General features: G+C 39.5%; 2 protein-coding genes across 7 annotated transcripts in view; one reads left to right on the top strand and one right to left on the bottom strand.

The window, feature by feature from the left end:
* The window catches only part of LOC124160748, a 327,883-nt gene that overhangs the window by 165,399 nt on the left and 146,305 nt on the right, over window positions 1-16,179 (top strand). The gene's annotated exons all lie outside the window — the stretch shown is intronic.
* LOC124160749 lies at window positions 4,512-10,562 on the bottom strand. Of its 3 annotated transcripts, XM_046536762.1 has the most exons (8): window positions 7,527-7,627; window positions 7,196-7,416; window positions 6,809-7,057; window positions 6,626-6,706; window positions 6,190-6,282; window positions 5,795-6,090; window positions 5,494-5,656; window positions 4,512-4,656 (listed from the first exon to the last, which is right to left on the bottom strand). In XM_046536762.1, the coding sequence occupies exons 2-8, from the start codon at window positions 7,401-7,403 to the stop codon at window positions 4,526-4,528; spliced, it is 1,221 nt and encodes a 406-aa protein (XP_046392718.1). In that variant the 5' UTR covers window positions 7,404-7,416; window positions 7,527-7,627; the 3' UTR covers window positions 4,512-4,525. The 3 variants fall into 3 exon arrangements, with proteins under 3 accessions (XP_046392718.1, XP_046392716.1, XP_046392717.1); XM_046536760.1 differs by lacking the exons at window positions 4,512-4,656; window positions 5,494-5,656; window positions 5,795-6,090; ... (1 more) ...; window positions 6,626-6,706; window positions 6,809-7,057 and adding exons at window positions 9,714-9,756; window positions 10,139-10,562 and having other exon boundaries at window positions 7,326-7,416; window positions 7,527-9,617; XM_046536761.1 differs by lacking the exons at window positions 4,512-4,656; window positions 5,494-5,656; window positions 5,795-6,090; ... (1 more) ...; window positions 6,626-6,706; window positions 6,809-7,057 and adding exons at window positions 9,714-9,756; window positions 10,139-10,562 and having other exon boundaries at window positions 7,334-7,416; window positions 7,536-9,617.

Genomic DNA, 16,179 nt, shown 5'->3' on the forward strand with positions numbered 1-16,179 from the left:
CAATGCGCGATGAAAAAAATGTGTGCAATTTCAATGCTGCATCTTTATGATTTTGTCCTTGACAATGGTGCAGTGTATTTGTCAGAGCCTTCGTCAATTTTTACAATAATCAAATTGTGTGGAACATATTTTACGATCAATTATTTTTCTTCAGGAAATGAACAAGTAATCTGAGGCTTTCTCGCTATGCCTTAGAAAGATTTGCTTTATTACGACTTTCACCTGCATGGAGATTTTCAGGGATTCATTTATTTTCAATATTGTGATTTTTGTAACTCTTGAGGGAGGAGAAAAAAGTATAGATTGTCCACTAAACGGATGAGGAAGGGATTTGGAGGAGGTGGCCGACAGCCAAGGTCGTTTGCACCATGAAGAAAGGGTTGGAAGGAAGGGGATGAGGGAAACCCAGTATTAGCCTACTCTTAGTGAAAGGCGCCACCAGGGGACCACTCAGGCTTAACGTCCCATTTGACGGACGGACTGCTGCACTTGAAGTGCCCTCCACAAAGCGCTCGAGCATAGATTGGGCAGTCTTTGAAAGTTATCCGCCACATATGGTATTTATACTGGTGCCCATAGCCGCCCCACTAGCCAACAATGCAAACCCATAGAGGTATAGATACCAAACCCATAGAGGATAACAAATTCAATATTTATCAGGTGTAGCGCACATTTCATGTAATGTTGCATTGCGTGACTATTTTATTCCAATTTTTAACTCACCGGTGGAAGGTAAGATCTGTTATCTTTCTAAATGGGTGATTACTGCACCCATAAGCCGTGCAGCAAACCATCTGCAAATGCAAATTTAACATAGCATATATCTGCCTAACGGAATGTTTCCCGGTATAGATAATGATTTCCAGAAAAATACACACACTAAAAAGTATGTACTTACCTTTATATGATCTCTGGAGCCACTGGTTTCAGAAAAAAACTTAATATTTTCTTAACATGCAGCCTTATGGCAAATTGACGAAGCTGGGCATGACACGATGGTTAAATGTGGAAAGAGTACTGTTAGGTATGGCTTCATGTCTGAGGGCTTATGCCTCCTCCAGGGACCTATATGCGCAAACCTAACGTTCATTTGAACATTTTTCTTATGAGCGCTTACTTCGAGAGATGTCGTTCCTGATTGTGTGATCAAGAGGCGTGTTCCGCTGCACACCCTCCACCCGCACCCTCTCTCCCTCGCCAACCCACGACGACCCGGGTCTCATGGCCTTCCTCGCCCACCTGCGGTTTTTGGCAGGCAAGCTCCCACGACAACGTATAGGCTACGTTTACAGGCCTAAAATCACATTTAGTCAATGTTGCATTGTGGCCACTCTTCTAAAAAACCAAGTAATGGAATATCATCGAAAATGAAATATAAATGAGGAAAAATCGTATTTGCTATAAAATTCAATCGACGAGGATTCCTTTGCCCTCTTAGGCCTAGATGTATATTGCCCTTCCATATTTGAGCGGCCATATCACAAAACATAGGTGAGGTGGTGCTTCATAACTCCAAGAAATCAGTTTTATTCCGTGATTTTGCTTGATTTGATTTAAGGTGCCCTTCATTGAATTTTTACATATATATTCTGTAATGAGATTTTTTTCGTGAAGCACAGTTTCCAATAGGCTAAGCAACTCTGAAAGTAGTCTGTAAATTCAGGAAAAGTCTGTGAATATCGGATAGATCAATGAATGGCCACCATGTAAATTTAAAGAAATAACTTCAGCCGTGTCTTGTAGGAAAATTCCTGCTCCTGAAGCCTAGTTTTCCGTGTAATTGACGTGTAATCTGCTTCGGGTGTGAGTAAATAACCTAATTTCTTAATCTGAATGGGTATTTTAGTGGAGCACGTGACTTGGGTGTGACACCCGAAGACTTTTGGATCCAATTCTTGGCTCAGACTGTTATAATTCTCCACTTAAGTCCTAATGGTTATGTCTTGGCCCCGCAAAGACCCCAATTCCTCTTGTGTCTCCATGAGCTGCTTTCCCTACCGAGAGAGTTTGTCAGCTGATGAGTCTGATTCATCCATCCCTGTCTGTCCTTCCTCACCCTCCGAATCTCTCCACCCAATCGTCACTCCACACGTACATGCGAGGGTGCTGCCTCTTACCGCACACATGCAGTATGGGTTCTTATGGAGATTCATTTCCCATGTTAATCTCCATAAGGCCAGGAGCGCGGTCCAAGCCATCAATGACAGCATGAAAATTAATATTGCGCTGTGCATTAGTTAACAAATGCATTCTAATGTAGAATGAGACGCTGCATTCATTGGTGCCAATAGTTTTTTGATAAAAATTATAACAAAAGCTATAAAAAACATTTCCTTAAATTTCCGTTAGAAACGTCTACTTTTTTACTTTATCTTCTTCTCCTCTCTGATAATACTTAACCGTGAGTCTTCCCAACTTAAGGGTAGATGGTGATATTTTGTGTAATAGGTAACATAGTCACAGACAAACGTTTTCTGTGGCCACAAATTTTTATTTACTCTCCCAGTTCTCGACAAACTTATGTTGTTATCAAAGTTATGACATACTGTGGGTGCATAAAAATCTGTGGACTATGCAAACCATTTGATAAAATGATGATGGCTTTGTTTGTCCATGTACGTCCATTGCACAACTATATTGCCATCTAGTCTTCGAGGAAGATCTTAATCACCCGGCACATTGGAAGAAATAAACTTCAGGCACCGAGAAGAAATTAAATTTATAGTTCCTTAAACTTGTGGGAAGGAAGGGAAGATTTAGGAATGTTGTAGCTGCGGAGGGACAGGTGGCGAGTAGTCTTGAGTAAGTAATGTCTTCCATTTCCAATGCGCCTGATGACGAATGTCTTCTTTGAAACCTAGGTCCTATTGATTTTGTTTAATATACATAAGTGGAAATTCAAAGCTATAATAATTATTATTTCGTAATGATTAGTAAATTCCACAGATTCCCGCTTGGAAACTCCCTGCGTTCCTTCTCTCGTCAATGGTCCTAATTATGATTTACGATCTCGCTGAAAAGCGTACGATCTTTAAAGTACATTTTTTGTATGTAAACTATGCAATTAGGCATCATTTATAGTATTTGGACTTTTAAATTCTCATGTTAACTTCTCCAAAACGAATTTGTTGTGTAGAACCTTGAGAATAATTATTATTTCTTGACAACTAATTTTTACGCCATTTGTGACCACCCACCTCATTTTGCGCTCTCGCGGCCTCTTAAATTTTGTGTAATAGAGTAGTTTCCTTCATCAATGAAAATGAAAGGCATTGATTGCTATTAGCTACCTACCATTAGTGTATTCATAATATACAAATTATTTGGTTTTAGATATCCCAATTCAGACGAATGGCATTGGTCAATTTTAACCTCACTTGAAAAAGGCCAGATTGGCGCCCATCCGATGCCACTCCACGTGACGTCACAGGGACCCATTTTCTATACGAGTATATAGGAGTTTTACATCGTCAGAGATTACCAATGCAAGTATGAGACACAGAGCTCAGGGAAACATCTCATAATAATCACCTATTAAAACTGCCTATGGTCGGAAAGTTTCCCACACAGCACACAAGGTGGAATACACATGTATTGCATCTGTAATACAGTCAAAATACACGAAGAGCAGATGCTGTATTCAATTGTAATACAGCAGTATTTTCTGTGTATTTTCACTGTAAATATGCTTCAAATGTCCTCTAGTACACGTATAATACAGTGTAATACATGATGTACACTAGTGTATTTTTCCACGAAAATTACATGATGTACACTAGTGTAAAAATACACAAGTATTACATGATGTACCAATATGTATATTTCCATAGCAATTACATTATGTACCATAATGTATATATCCATGGAAAATACATGATTTTCCATTTTGTAATTTTCCATGAATCCTGATTTTCCATTTTACAATCTTCCATGAATCCTACATTATTTACTATCCTTTATTATTCACATTGAAGTTATTTCATGAATTATTCACAAAAATTGATGCTCCCCATGCTTTCTACCAATTAAAGCTAGCATACATGCTTCAACTTTCAGCATCCTAACATAAAAAACATTTCATACACATGTAATGTCAATGCCATCTGATCCACCGTATCCCAGATTTTGGCAACCATTTAAACTAGCCAGATATTAGGGAACTACACGTGGAAGCACAACCTTTCAACCCAGAGCTGTTTCTGAAAGAATTTTTTATTTTAAAAAATTGAAATTTTTTGACCAAACCATAATTATTATGGCAGCGCAATATTTCGTCATTACAATTTACACCACAAAATAATGCAGTTTAGAAATTTCCTGAATAGATTAAAAAACTTATACTTTTTTGATGTTGCTTATAGGTTAAGCACGTTTTCCATGTAACGCGTTCCAATGAAAATCGCCTGAAAACTCAAAAGATTGGCACAAAAGAACTTGCTACAAGAAATTTCTATAGCTAGGGAAATTAGCAGCTTAAACCGTATGATCCAATGAAATAAATAAGCAATAAATGTAAATTAAAATTTTATTCAATTGAGTTGCTTTCGTGTAGTACGGATGTGTTGGTCTTCCGTCTGCTTGCTTGGCACAGCCAATTTGACACCTCCACTTGAAAGGCCTTCTCTTCGTACCGCCCATCAACATTCTTAGCTGCATCTAAAAAATAAATTAAAGCCAACGGTTTATGGTTTTGAATAAATAACTGCCAAACCAGAACCAACACTTAAATAATGCTCTACCATTGAGGTCTGGCTAGCGTGCACAGGTCCACCAAAAGGATAAGACATTCTTTGAACTTCTTTATCCAATCTCTAAACCATCCAAGTCTTCCTACAATTATGTTGCTAAGGTGCAAATTAATTTTATCATGAATAGGATTCAAATTACAGCAATAAGAACGACTTTTTGAAACCTTAGACACAAGTTGCATTAAGTCCACCCACTATTGATAGGAGGGAATTTGAATCTTTTTTCCCAGGCATATCTGGATATACTATGATTGGGATTCCCTTTCTTTTGCACAATTAGTGATGCCTGTGATTCTAGGCAACTGGACATACTAAGCAAACACAATATTGTGTTCTTAGTTTGAGACAAAATTTTCAAATGCTCAACCCTAATGTTTCCCATTTATTATTAAAAACACATTGAATAATAAATTAAAGACATCCATTTTCAATGCCTAATGCTATGCAAGAATGCTATATGTTAACTATCAAAATAAATTAATAGTCTCAGAGAAATTTCTTACAAAATTAGCACTGGAACATTATAGGCACACTAGCATAATGGCTTGTTTCACCAAGATGCATAAATACTTTAGGGTAAAGGATACCATTGTATCAATTAAGAAAATTTAAATTTGACTACAATATTAGGGAATGATACCTTTATAACCAAATCATTTTTATAGCCATCATTTTCAAATTTAAGATCCAAAAAGAAAATTCCCCAGCAATTCCAGGATATTAAGGAAATTGCCAAAATCATTACCTGTAAGAACATTAATTAAATTATGGAAATCCTTCATAGATCTCTTCCCCTTTCTTCCTGCCCAGCTCAATCCTTCGGCCACCTTGTTAGAAATTACTTTACTTAGGCTATTTCGAACAAACTGCCCTAAGTTGGTGGTGAGGTGTCCAGAAAACCAATGGAACTGAAAAGAGACAAGTACCTCTCAAGTACATGCATATGAAGTGATATCCAATAACTACTAGCATGCCTGATATCAGGAACTTAATTTTTGGAATAGGCTACAGGGAAAAAATCATAAAATTTTTTCTAGTCAAATTACCATGTACACTCTGAATTCACTGTCCAAAGCTAACATAGAGTCCACCTCGGCCAGCATTTCTAAGCTGGTGACAGGCATAGCAATCGGAGACTGATACACACTGGGATGGTCCTTCAGTGAGCTACTTCTCATGGCCCGAATCTCCCGAAGCAGGACTTCCTGGTTCATAAGAACCTCATTTAACTGACCCTTCAGCTCATTTATCTCTTTTCGCAGTTTATCTTGCCCACTGCAGGCACAGACAGTTATCTCATTCGTAGAAGACTGGCCATCCACTTCTGGTACAGAGGCAAGAACTATAAAAGATGTTAAACAAAAAGATATGCTTCCTTCAAATGAATCAATTTTTTTACATAATATGTCATTTTTAATAGGTTTCTCATTTATAAGCATACCTTCTAAAGTATCTTCCACAGCTGGTACCCTGTGGGATGGCAATGGCACATTCCCAAGCTCAAAATCTGATTCGGAGCTCGCAACTGATGAAGCTGCAATAGTATGTAATACAAGATCATGAATTGTCACATGATACCTCATAGAATTTAAAATTTCACATTTAGGAAGCCATAAAGTCAAACAGCACACAATGAAATTCAAGTTATTCAATAAAAATTCCTTCCACACAAATATGCTCAGTAAGCTAAAACCCACACCAGATCCTAATTCCAATTGTCAAGCAACTACATGCACTGAAAGATTACAAAATGTCATAAATGCGGCAATTGTAATCGAAAAATTCAACATAACCTCAAAATATTAGTCACTACAATAGTGCTGCTTAAATTATTGCAATTGATAACATTCCAAGAGCTAATATGTAGAAAAAAACACCTTCAGAATCTCCTCGTGCTATCTTTTCCTTTGATGGAGGCTCATTGGCACCCTTTGCCTTCATATTTTTGCCTGATGAAACTGTAATAAAACATTAATGGATTAGTTTCCATATCAGAAATAAAGTTTCACATAAAATTTCATTTTATACATATGCATGACACTTTTATCATAATATCTTACATTCTTTAGGGTCTTGCCCAGTCTTCTTCCTTTTGGGTGGCAATGGGACTCCGGTAGCGACTACCTTATTATTACCAGTGAGGTCTGTTAGATCCTCCTCCTCTGTGGTGGATTCCCCAGGTGGACGAGGAGGGGGGAATCTAACCCTTTTCTGCAGTTTAATAGAGGTTTTCTGGGCTTCGTACCCCTTAGACAAACTCCCCAACTTAATTATAATTTTCTCAAATTTTTTGGCTTCTTCATATCCCTCTATAAAGAATTTTAATCAGCAAGCAGTAAGTTAAAAGATGAATATAATAGCACACAACTCGACACATTAACTTAATGGATGAAAATTTCTCTCATATCCTTGTTATATGCTTTCCAAAAATTGACATTAATGCTTACCAATTGGTGGAGTAGATTCTTCAACGAAATGGCACTTCCAATTCTCCTTTGGAGTTTCACCATTTTTTATAAGAACGTCAACATTTGTAGTGCCTTTAGGAGGCCACCATGCGAATCGCAAACCGTTATCCTCTACAATCCACACTTCCGGCACGGCATTAAAAATAAACTCCCCTTCTTCATAGAATGACACAACCTGAAATGTCATTTTCTCTTCACACCTGAAAGGAATTAACACCAATTATAAGCCAATAATCCTTCTACAAATATAATTTAAGCCATCAATACTCAGGCAAATACATAGAAATTAATTAAGTATGAAAAAGGTTACCCCTTTTACTTGTTGGGGCTGTCACAAGTGGTGAAGTAGCTTAGCAATGTAAGAACTCCCATCATTTCCATTGATAGGAATTCTCATTGCCTTGCAAGCTATGTCCTTGGCAAACCATTTCCCAGACTGCAATAGCACCTCAGCTTTCCATATGCCTACCTCAGATGACTCTGAGGGGCAGGAGTAAAATTCTGTGGCAATATCAAATTTTTGCCCGAGAAATGCCAACTCTGACTCACTGGTGCCTATGAAGTTAATTAGGACTACTTCTCCTGAATTCATAATGACACAGTTGTTGGGAGATTTAGATGTTATCTTGTAGCCTTTCATTTGAAAGCTCAAGAAGCTTGGGGATGAAAATCCATCAGGTAGCCTTTCCACCCTTTTTGCTATTTTTAAATGAACATCTGAGGGTTTTTCCCCAGGCGCAACAACCAAAGTAGATGCATGCATCTGCTCATGTATTCTCCTTACTATCTGCTGCAGGGGCCTCTCCGACTTCTTAATAGTTCTCTTGATGTCATTCAACTTACTTTCATAACGAAAGGAGCTAATTCCATCTAGAGGGCCAAAAACCTTTACATCACCACATAGGTGCAGTAAATTATGGACATTATACGACAGTGATTCCATACCATATAATTGGCCAAAGGTGGACACAAAATAATGCAACAACTCATCCGCATAATCTAAGAGCCCTTGGAATTCTTCACACACTAAAATTCTAGCGGCATAATTCAAAGCTAGAAAATGCTTGTAAACAGAGTCAGACAGAATTTCTGACAGAATATATGGCCCAACATACAATAAAAATAGGCGCAGTTCAGTTGCCTTCCACCTTAACAGTTCATTAAGTGAACGTGTTTTCCTGACAAATTCACATGGGATATGAGGTGCAATACTTACTAACCGATCACTACAAATATTTAAGGCATGGCTTGGAAGCTTAACATTTTTGCTGCCTCTCATGAAAGCTAATAACATCTTCCTCATCACCCCTAAACAAAGCAAATGCATGTAGTCAAGAGGAAAATCCGTAACCATCCTAATGCCAGGGATTGCTAGTAATGGGCTGTAACCTATGTGGTGAAACTCATCTACTCGTTCAGCAAAACTTTCATCAGACCTCAGCTTGGCATTAACATCTTGGAAGCAGACTCGATTAGCTAAATAATCACCCTCAACAAAGCATTTTGAGCAGCCATGGTACCCATTGTGAGACTTCACTTGTGTGATAAAAGCCTTAGCAGGGGCATCACATATAAAGGAATGCACTTTTACAGTGTACAGTTTATTGTTAAAAGAAAAACCATTCAATTTCAAATTTACTACCTCCTCAACAAATTCTGAAAGGTAATCACTACAATTAAGGGGTTTTTCAGGGCCATGATAAATGCCAACAACAAGAGGCCGAATGTTATTGTAGCCCACCAATCCAAAAAGGATGGGCCACACTTGACTGCTACTACTTTTGCTCAAGGGTAAGCCATCAATATTAAACTGCAACCTGAACTCAGAAACGTCTCCAAAATCATGATTCTCCACCAGATGCTTAAGGTTTTTTTCTATTCCCACATGGGAGTAAGTACCATTACCTACTGGTCGAACATCAGTCTTTCGTGGAGTACAACGCAAAGTTCTTGAATCTGCTGGCAATTCAACAAAATCTGGATGGCACCTCAAGAGCTTCAAAAGCTCACTGACTACACAATGTTCGAGCCCAGATGCCCACAAAGTCAATTTCCTTTTAAAATCATAAAAATCAAAATTATCCCTCAATCCTTCACATTCATTTCCCTCATTTGGAATTGGATTGATTACTTCCACGTCAGATTCTACGGTATCCACCTCACACCTTACTACATTCGAGTTGAGGGCTACATCACTATTCAACTCCTGAGTAACACTACTCTCACCCTCCATAACGTCATCAATGAAATATTTACTATTAGTTCCATGAGAAGACAATTTACATCTTATTCGGCGCTTGTGACGAGCACTTACTTCGCACAAGTTTCTGTAGGAATTTTTTGGCATTTTTCACGGGAAAAATATGAATTACAACAGAATCTAAAGACAACCGTATGATAACTGCAAAAGTGAAGGAAAATTCACTGAAAATACAACTCTAAAGAGAGTCGACTTCAACGGGCTAATTCCAAGAGTGCGAAGTGTATGGGTACTTACATTGTGGAGAAAATTCGTTGCGGGCAGCTAATCAGATGCAAATCTAAGACGAAAAAAATACAATTAAACACTACCAAAATGCCATTCTTGTCTGCAATTGAATCGGTTCGTCACACCAGCTAAAACGGGTCATTGTTCGGTTAAAACCAACAATAAAATAGAAAATTTCCAAATAAGCAACACACAGTTTAGACTTAGAAACATATTTTTCGAAAAAAAAAAAACATTAACACAGTATTATACTCCGAGAGGTTAGAGCAAAAAATCCAACTCAAATCTATTCAGCGAATGCACGATCTCTGCTATTTACTGCTGTATGAAACACTGTTGTAAACATTTTCGCAGGTATTCTTCAAAACATTTATCTGGTGCAACGAAAGTTTTTTTCTCATAATCAAATAAATAATTCACACACAGTACCTTACCTGAAATAATGAATGATGTGAGTCCTTCACGTAACCACGCCGTTCGAAACGGTGTGCAAGGTAACAATGGCGGCAACAGTTTCAGAGGAAACACTACTGTGCTCAAAGATGATCAGATGCAATATGAGTGGACTCATTAAAATCGATAATACGCGAAAAGGCAATTATTAGTTCTCAGAGCGTATATAAATCAACGAATATAATTTCCCTAAGCATTGTACTATCCCACATGTTATAATTAATATCTTTTGTCGCTAATATGAATTCAGAGGTTTATGTATTATACCGGTATAGATACACCAATATACATCATGTAAATCCCTGCATAATACCGCTGTAATACAGCAGTAATAAGTTACAAAATACATCATGTATAGTATACATCAATTTCCTTGGAAAATACATTATGTATGCGAAATCTTGTGCTGTGTGGGTTCCTTCGTTTGATAGGGTAATAATAATCCGTATTTAAGCCAAGCGCTACCTGCTAGCAGGGTACTATGCTACCTGCTAGCAGCCTGCATTGCCGCGGCGCACACATCCTCGTCCCAAAGTCACCACACACGGCGACAGCGGGAATCAGACTGACTTCACACGGGCTTTTCCCAGCAATCCTACTTAGCCGTCGCGTTTTCGTGCGCTTGAAATTTTTCACTTTTCAGTTAATCGCGAAAAATAGATATTTGTCATTTAAAAATCTAAAAGCGTGAAATGGTACTCCAGGAGTAATAATCTTTCGATTTAGGCAATAAAAAATTAATAGGAAACCACCCTATTGTCGAAAGGGGAGTGTGTAAATGTCACGATTGGGTTATATCGGGGATTTTGAATTGAGGAGTGTTGCGACGACCCTCTTGCCCAGAGGAAGATGTTCTTCTCTCGTCCTTTCCTTCCTTGTGCTGTGGACTCGGGCGTGCCGTTGCGTGGCGACCGCTTTCAATGAAATCAGAGGGTGTGTCATTTCATACTGTCTTGTGGTCTGGGGGGGTCCCTCTTGTGTGCGTCCCAGGGTCACCGCTCCTCTTTACTTCGTGTCACTGCCCCCGGCGAGTCACCACTGAAATGAGAATCGGCAAATACGAGCCTCGTGTACTCTAGCAGAGAGTAATCGGGGAATTAACCCTTTCACTGCCAGCCCATTTAAGGTGGGATGTACGAAGACTGCCGAGGCTATTTTCCGGAATTTGCAACATTTCAGATTTTAAAAATTTTCAGCTATTTAATTTTATATTATGCATCTAGATTTTTTCCCAATACTTAAGATAAATTTATATCTTGTAACCATGCATAGATTATGAGGGTTTACTTGAATTACAGCCGTTGAAAGGCCACAGTCACGAATAAAAGTCAAATAAGTCGGGCCGATAAATAGGCCCGTGGCAGTTTTCCCGATAATAGGCCTCGGTGTGTTATATCCTGTAAGGGCTCCCCTTGAGCCCTCATTCTCTTGTCCTTGAAACAACTGACTTGTGCATTTTGCATTAACCTTTGTTAGTATAGATTATCAAGGTAACACAAAATGAGCTACACTATATGTAAAGCATAATGTATTATTATTTTGGATGGTAGCCTCAAACAGGTTATCCTTCGCAGCTATCTAAAATTACTCAGTTTTGTTATTGTCATGTAATTTGTGTGTGGAGAAATAAAATTATTTATCATTATTATTATTAATTGCGCGAGACCGGAGGCGTGACTTAGTCGGTTGACGACCCGCCAGAGTGCATGGCAGAAGGTGACTCATAACGAGGTAACGAGGCGGAAAGGTTAGCTGTAGGTAATGTACCATGTGTGCACTTTGCGTGCATCAATCAGCAGGGACTATTTCTCACCCTCTGCAGGGAACTAGTTTGGAGAGTTACTACCGCTGCGGAAACCAGTTAAGGGGAGGATGGATGGCGCCGCGCAGTCAGTGGTGGGGAGCGAACGGGCGACCTTCGGGTCAGCGTGCCGACGCTTACCGTTGGTGGCGAGTGCTGGGTGGGTGGCAGGCGGTTGTGTCGCGCCCCTTAATTGGTCGATGTGCTTGTCGCGGCGGACATGGGTCGATTGGGACGTAGGCTGCGATCCTATTTCGAGACTGGATGGGTTTATAATAGTGGCGTCTGGATGGAGACCGTAATAGTTCTGATTTTAGTGTTTTTCTGCACTTGAAACGTATCGAAATGAAGCCTAGCCAATTCATCGCGCGCTTTCTCCATTTTTACTGTCACAGCCTCTTAAGGCCGTTTTACACGGTACGCGGAATTGCGCAATCTGACGTACATGCGAAGGCGCAATCAAAATTGCGTCGTGTAAAGCGGTGAATTGCTAGAACACGTGCGAGAATGCGTAGATGCGAGACGGCAAAATAGCCCCTGCTCTAATTTCGTGCATGCATTCGTGCAATTCCACGCCATTTTAGAAATTATGCAGCTCTAACCTGCGCAATTCCGTGCCTTGTGTAAAACGGCCTTTACACCACTGCTTTACGAGCCTTACCAATTGCCATCGCAATGGATATGTCGGAAGGAAAGGATAAAAATGTTCTTTTTACTGCACTGTCACGTAGAAAAACTTCGAAACTTAATAGTATCAAGATCAAGAAAAGGTTTACCAATCTAAGTTCTAATTCTAATTTATTCTGGAAAATTATTTTGGCGATTTTTTTGTCATTCTGGGAAAAACATTGAGTTGACCTGATGATAACAGGATATGCAGAAACCCGGGTCGTACTATTTAAAATAAAGTTTGAAATAGGACAAAGTATTTTTATTTTATGATGAAGCAGTTCCACAAAGTAACGCCGGAGACCGTGTCTTAGATTAAGAGAACTTTTTCGTCTAAATGTTTGTGAGAGCTAAGCTAAATTTTTCCGTACATTGCTTCTGATTTGTTTTTTGTAATTAGAAATGGTACTTGCTAATGATATAATCGTTGAAATAAGTGGATTTTTCACTTTTCTATCCTAAATTTGGTTAAACGCTTTAATAAATGCCAAAGAAGAAATTTTACTCGTTGTTGTCTCATTGCTTTCGATCTTGGGCCTCGAGGCAAGATTTCGATTCGATTTTAGTGTTGCGCCGTGAAACCTTTGGACTGGTTCGCAGAGCAGAACGCCCATGAGTGCCCGGCCACCTGGAGAGAGATTTCCTGAAGAATCCCATGAATATCTCCCACCCACCACTTGCAAACCGCAATCTTGTATGATTTAGGCGAGGGATTCCATTTTTGAGGTAATTACCTCGCTTTAAAAACTTCGATCCCTATAAAAAATCGAGTGGATTTGGGAAGGTGTGGGGTGAAAGGATCTTGCATCCAGGGTTTCCCCTTTTCTCAATGCTACGGTGAGCGCGTTCTTTTAACTTTTTATATTCCAACTTTCTCGAAACTTAATGAAATGCAGGCATTTTCGGAATACGTGCCTTCCAAACGAAATAAGTCGGGCTTCAAGTTCTCTTAGCGTCGCTCATCGACCAGTGGGCTTTTATTCTTCTCCTCTGACGAATTTCACCTTTTCATTTTTTCCGAAGAAAATCAATCAGAATTTACGAGCTCATAACTTGTAGGAAATCTTTTAAACCCTTAATATTTTGTAAATTACAACGTGAGTGGACCAGAGTTCATGATATTTGATTCTGGAATATTTGCTGTTGAAATGTTCTCAGTTTTGATCATAACTAAGGAAATTTCTGCGGGGACTTAAGCCACCTATTGGAAGAGGCATTAAAAGAAGGAACGGTGAAGTAACATTAACTCCTTTTTTACGTGTCAAGGCTGGCTTTCGCAAATGGAAATTATAAGGTAAAGCTTCTTGGTATTTATGATCAATCTTGGCCAATCTCGTCATATTATGTCCACTTAAGGTAGCTTCATAAAAATCTTTATTTCCTCAATTAATAAAATGATCAAGTCTAGCTAATACCGAGAGGAGGGGGTGAGGATAGCCTTCAAATACGTGTTGTTTTTTTTTAATTATGCTGGGATGAAAATCAGAGAGAACGACTTGGCCAGATGTGAAAGCAAATTTACTATGTCGGCGATCCCGAGTGAAAAAGTTTAAGTAATTATGGTGATACCAAAAGCTATGGCTGAAGGAAGTTAAACAGGCGATAGGTATGGTATAGGTGGTTCTAGAGCTTATTTGAATAACTCTGGGCTGAAGTTAAGCACACATTGAATGCTTTATGTTATTTTTTTATTTTAAAGAAAGAGAACCACACACAGCATACAGTTGCCATTTTATAGTGGCCAGGTAACAGTACATAAATTAGAGGACGAAGAAGCAATATAACAAGTAGAAAACTTTAAAACTTTATAAATTTGAAGTGCATTGAACTCAATTGCATTTCATTAAACGATGCATGATGGATTAGTTCCGCTACGAATACCTTATTTTTTACCGCAACTAAAATTATTCGGAGAGGAAATATTGGACGCTTTTAGTCCCTCACTTGTTTTTTCAACGCAGGTATGTGGGATTGTTGCGATTCCCGTCATCTCGCGATCGGCGTGGTCGGTTCGCTTCACTTGTTTTATGAGGCCGCGGCGGGGGCTGATGTTGAAATCTCCAGCGTCTCATCTGTTGGGAGGGGGAAAACAAGAGCGATCGGTCGGCCGTAATCATATAGCGCGCGTCGCCGTGAGCAAATCGGAGCCGCAACGGTAATCCACCCGCCTCTTCGTGAGGGGGGAAAAAACACACACTCGCCTAGCTGCGCTCTTTCACCTACTGGCCAACACTTATCCGCAAAGTACCTAAATATAAATAAGATCGCTCAAGGCGGCGATATTGAAACACTCCTTAGTTATTATTTAAGTATTCTACCAGTTAAGGTGGGTTTTCATTGAGCGTTTTGTGTGTCACATCAGCCTGTCCGGATTTTTCCTCTCTTCAATTCACGATAAAGGCCTTTTTCATTCAGTCTGCAAATCCTATTATCTTACTTCCCCTCCCTCGTTTACCCAACATTCTTCCCTTCATCACGAATTTCTCCCCACTCAGTACGCCCTCCATCCCAGGGGCGCAGCTAGGAATTAAGGCTAGGGGGGGTTTCAGGCGCAACTAATACGGGGGGCTTTGGGATATTGCATACCCGCCAGGGTAAGTGGTAGGTGCGGAGGCCTTCCGCCGGAAAAATTAAGATAAATGGTTCAAAATGGTGATTTTTACGGTCTTCTGAGGGATATTTCGTTAATCCTCACACTATCCTATAAGCAATAATAATCCGATTAAGTAAAATAGATTTAAATTAAAAATTTCTGTGAGCTCTGTTTATCCCCCAAAACCCCACCCTCGCTGCGCCATTGCTCCATCCAAACCTTCTGTCTCTTCCTCATCTCTTCCTCATCTCTTCGCCCGCCATGTCTTCCTTCGTCTTCCTATCTGTCTCCATTCCATTCCATTCTCCATTCCCTTCCACACCCACTTCTCGAATGTCTCCTGTCTTATCTCTTCCTCCTTCTTCATCCTCAATTTTCCTCGTTGTCGCCTCGTTAATGCCTTTCACTCCGACTCTTCCCTCCTCTATGCGAAAAGAAAATTCACTCGGTACGTTTCACACTAACGCTTCATATCCCACCATAGTATGGACATTGTTATGTCATTATAAAGGTTATGGCCGTTATGTCATCAATTTGATAGTGACACAGCGGCGTCGAAACCAAGGTAATAAATGAATTTTTAATACGTGGAAAACAGTGGACCTAGCCTCTAGCCCGTGGTTCAATTCCCTGGAACGGGAATTAAACCACGGGGATTTGGGGCCACCACGAAGGCTACTACGCTATTCCTTGGTTCTCGTGGCAATTAACCTAAAACCGAAGGTCGTTGGCGATGAAAGGTTCAACGCCATTGATGCGGCAATATTGAAGTAAACCACATTTGAGTATTGCTATAATCATTTGAGTATGATGTCTCCATGCTTCTGGGTTTCACCGCGTGGATTTTCTTTGCGACGACAGTTTCTCCGGTATTCCAACCGGCGTCTTCAGGTCGATGTGGGGATTCAATTTTTGGTGTTTTATATAGTGAATTCTTGGCGCCAATTTTTTAATGCTGA

The sequence above is a fragment of the Ischnura elegans genome, chromosome 6, assembly GCF_921293095.1.
Source record: "Ischnura elegans chromosome 6, ioIscEleg1.1, whole genome shotgun sequence".
NCBI classification, from domain to species: Eukaryota; Metazoa; Arthropoda; class Insecta; order Odonata; family Coenagrionidae; genus Ischnura; species Ischnura elegans.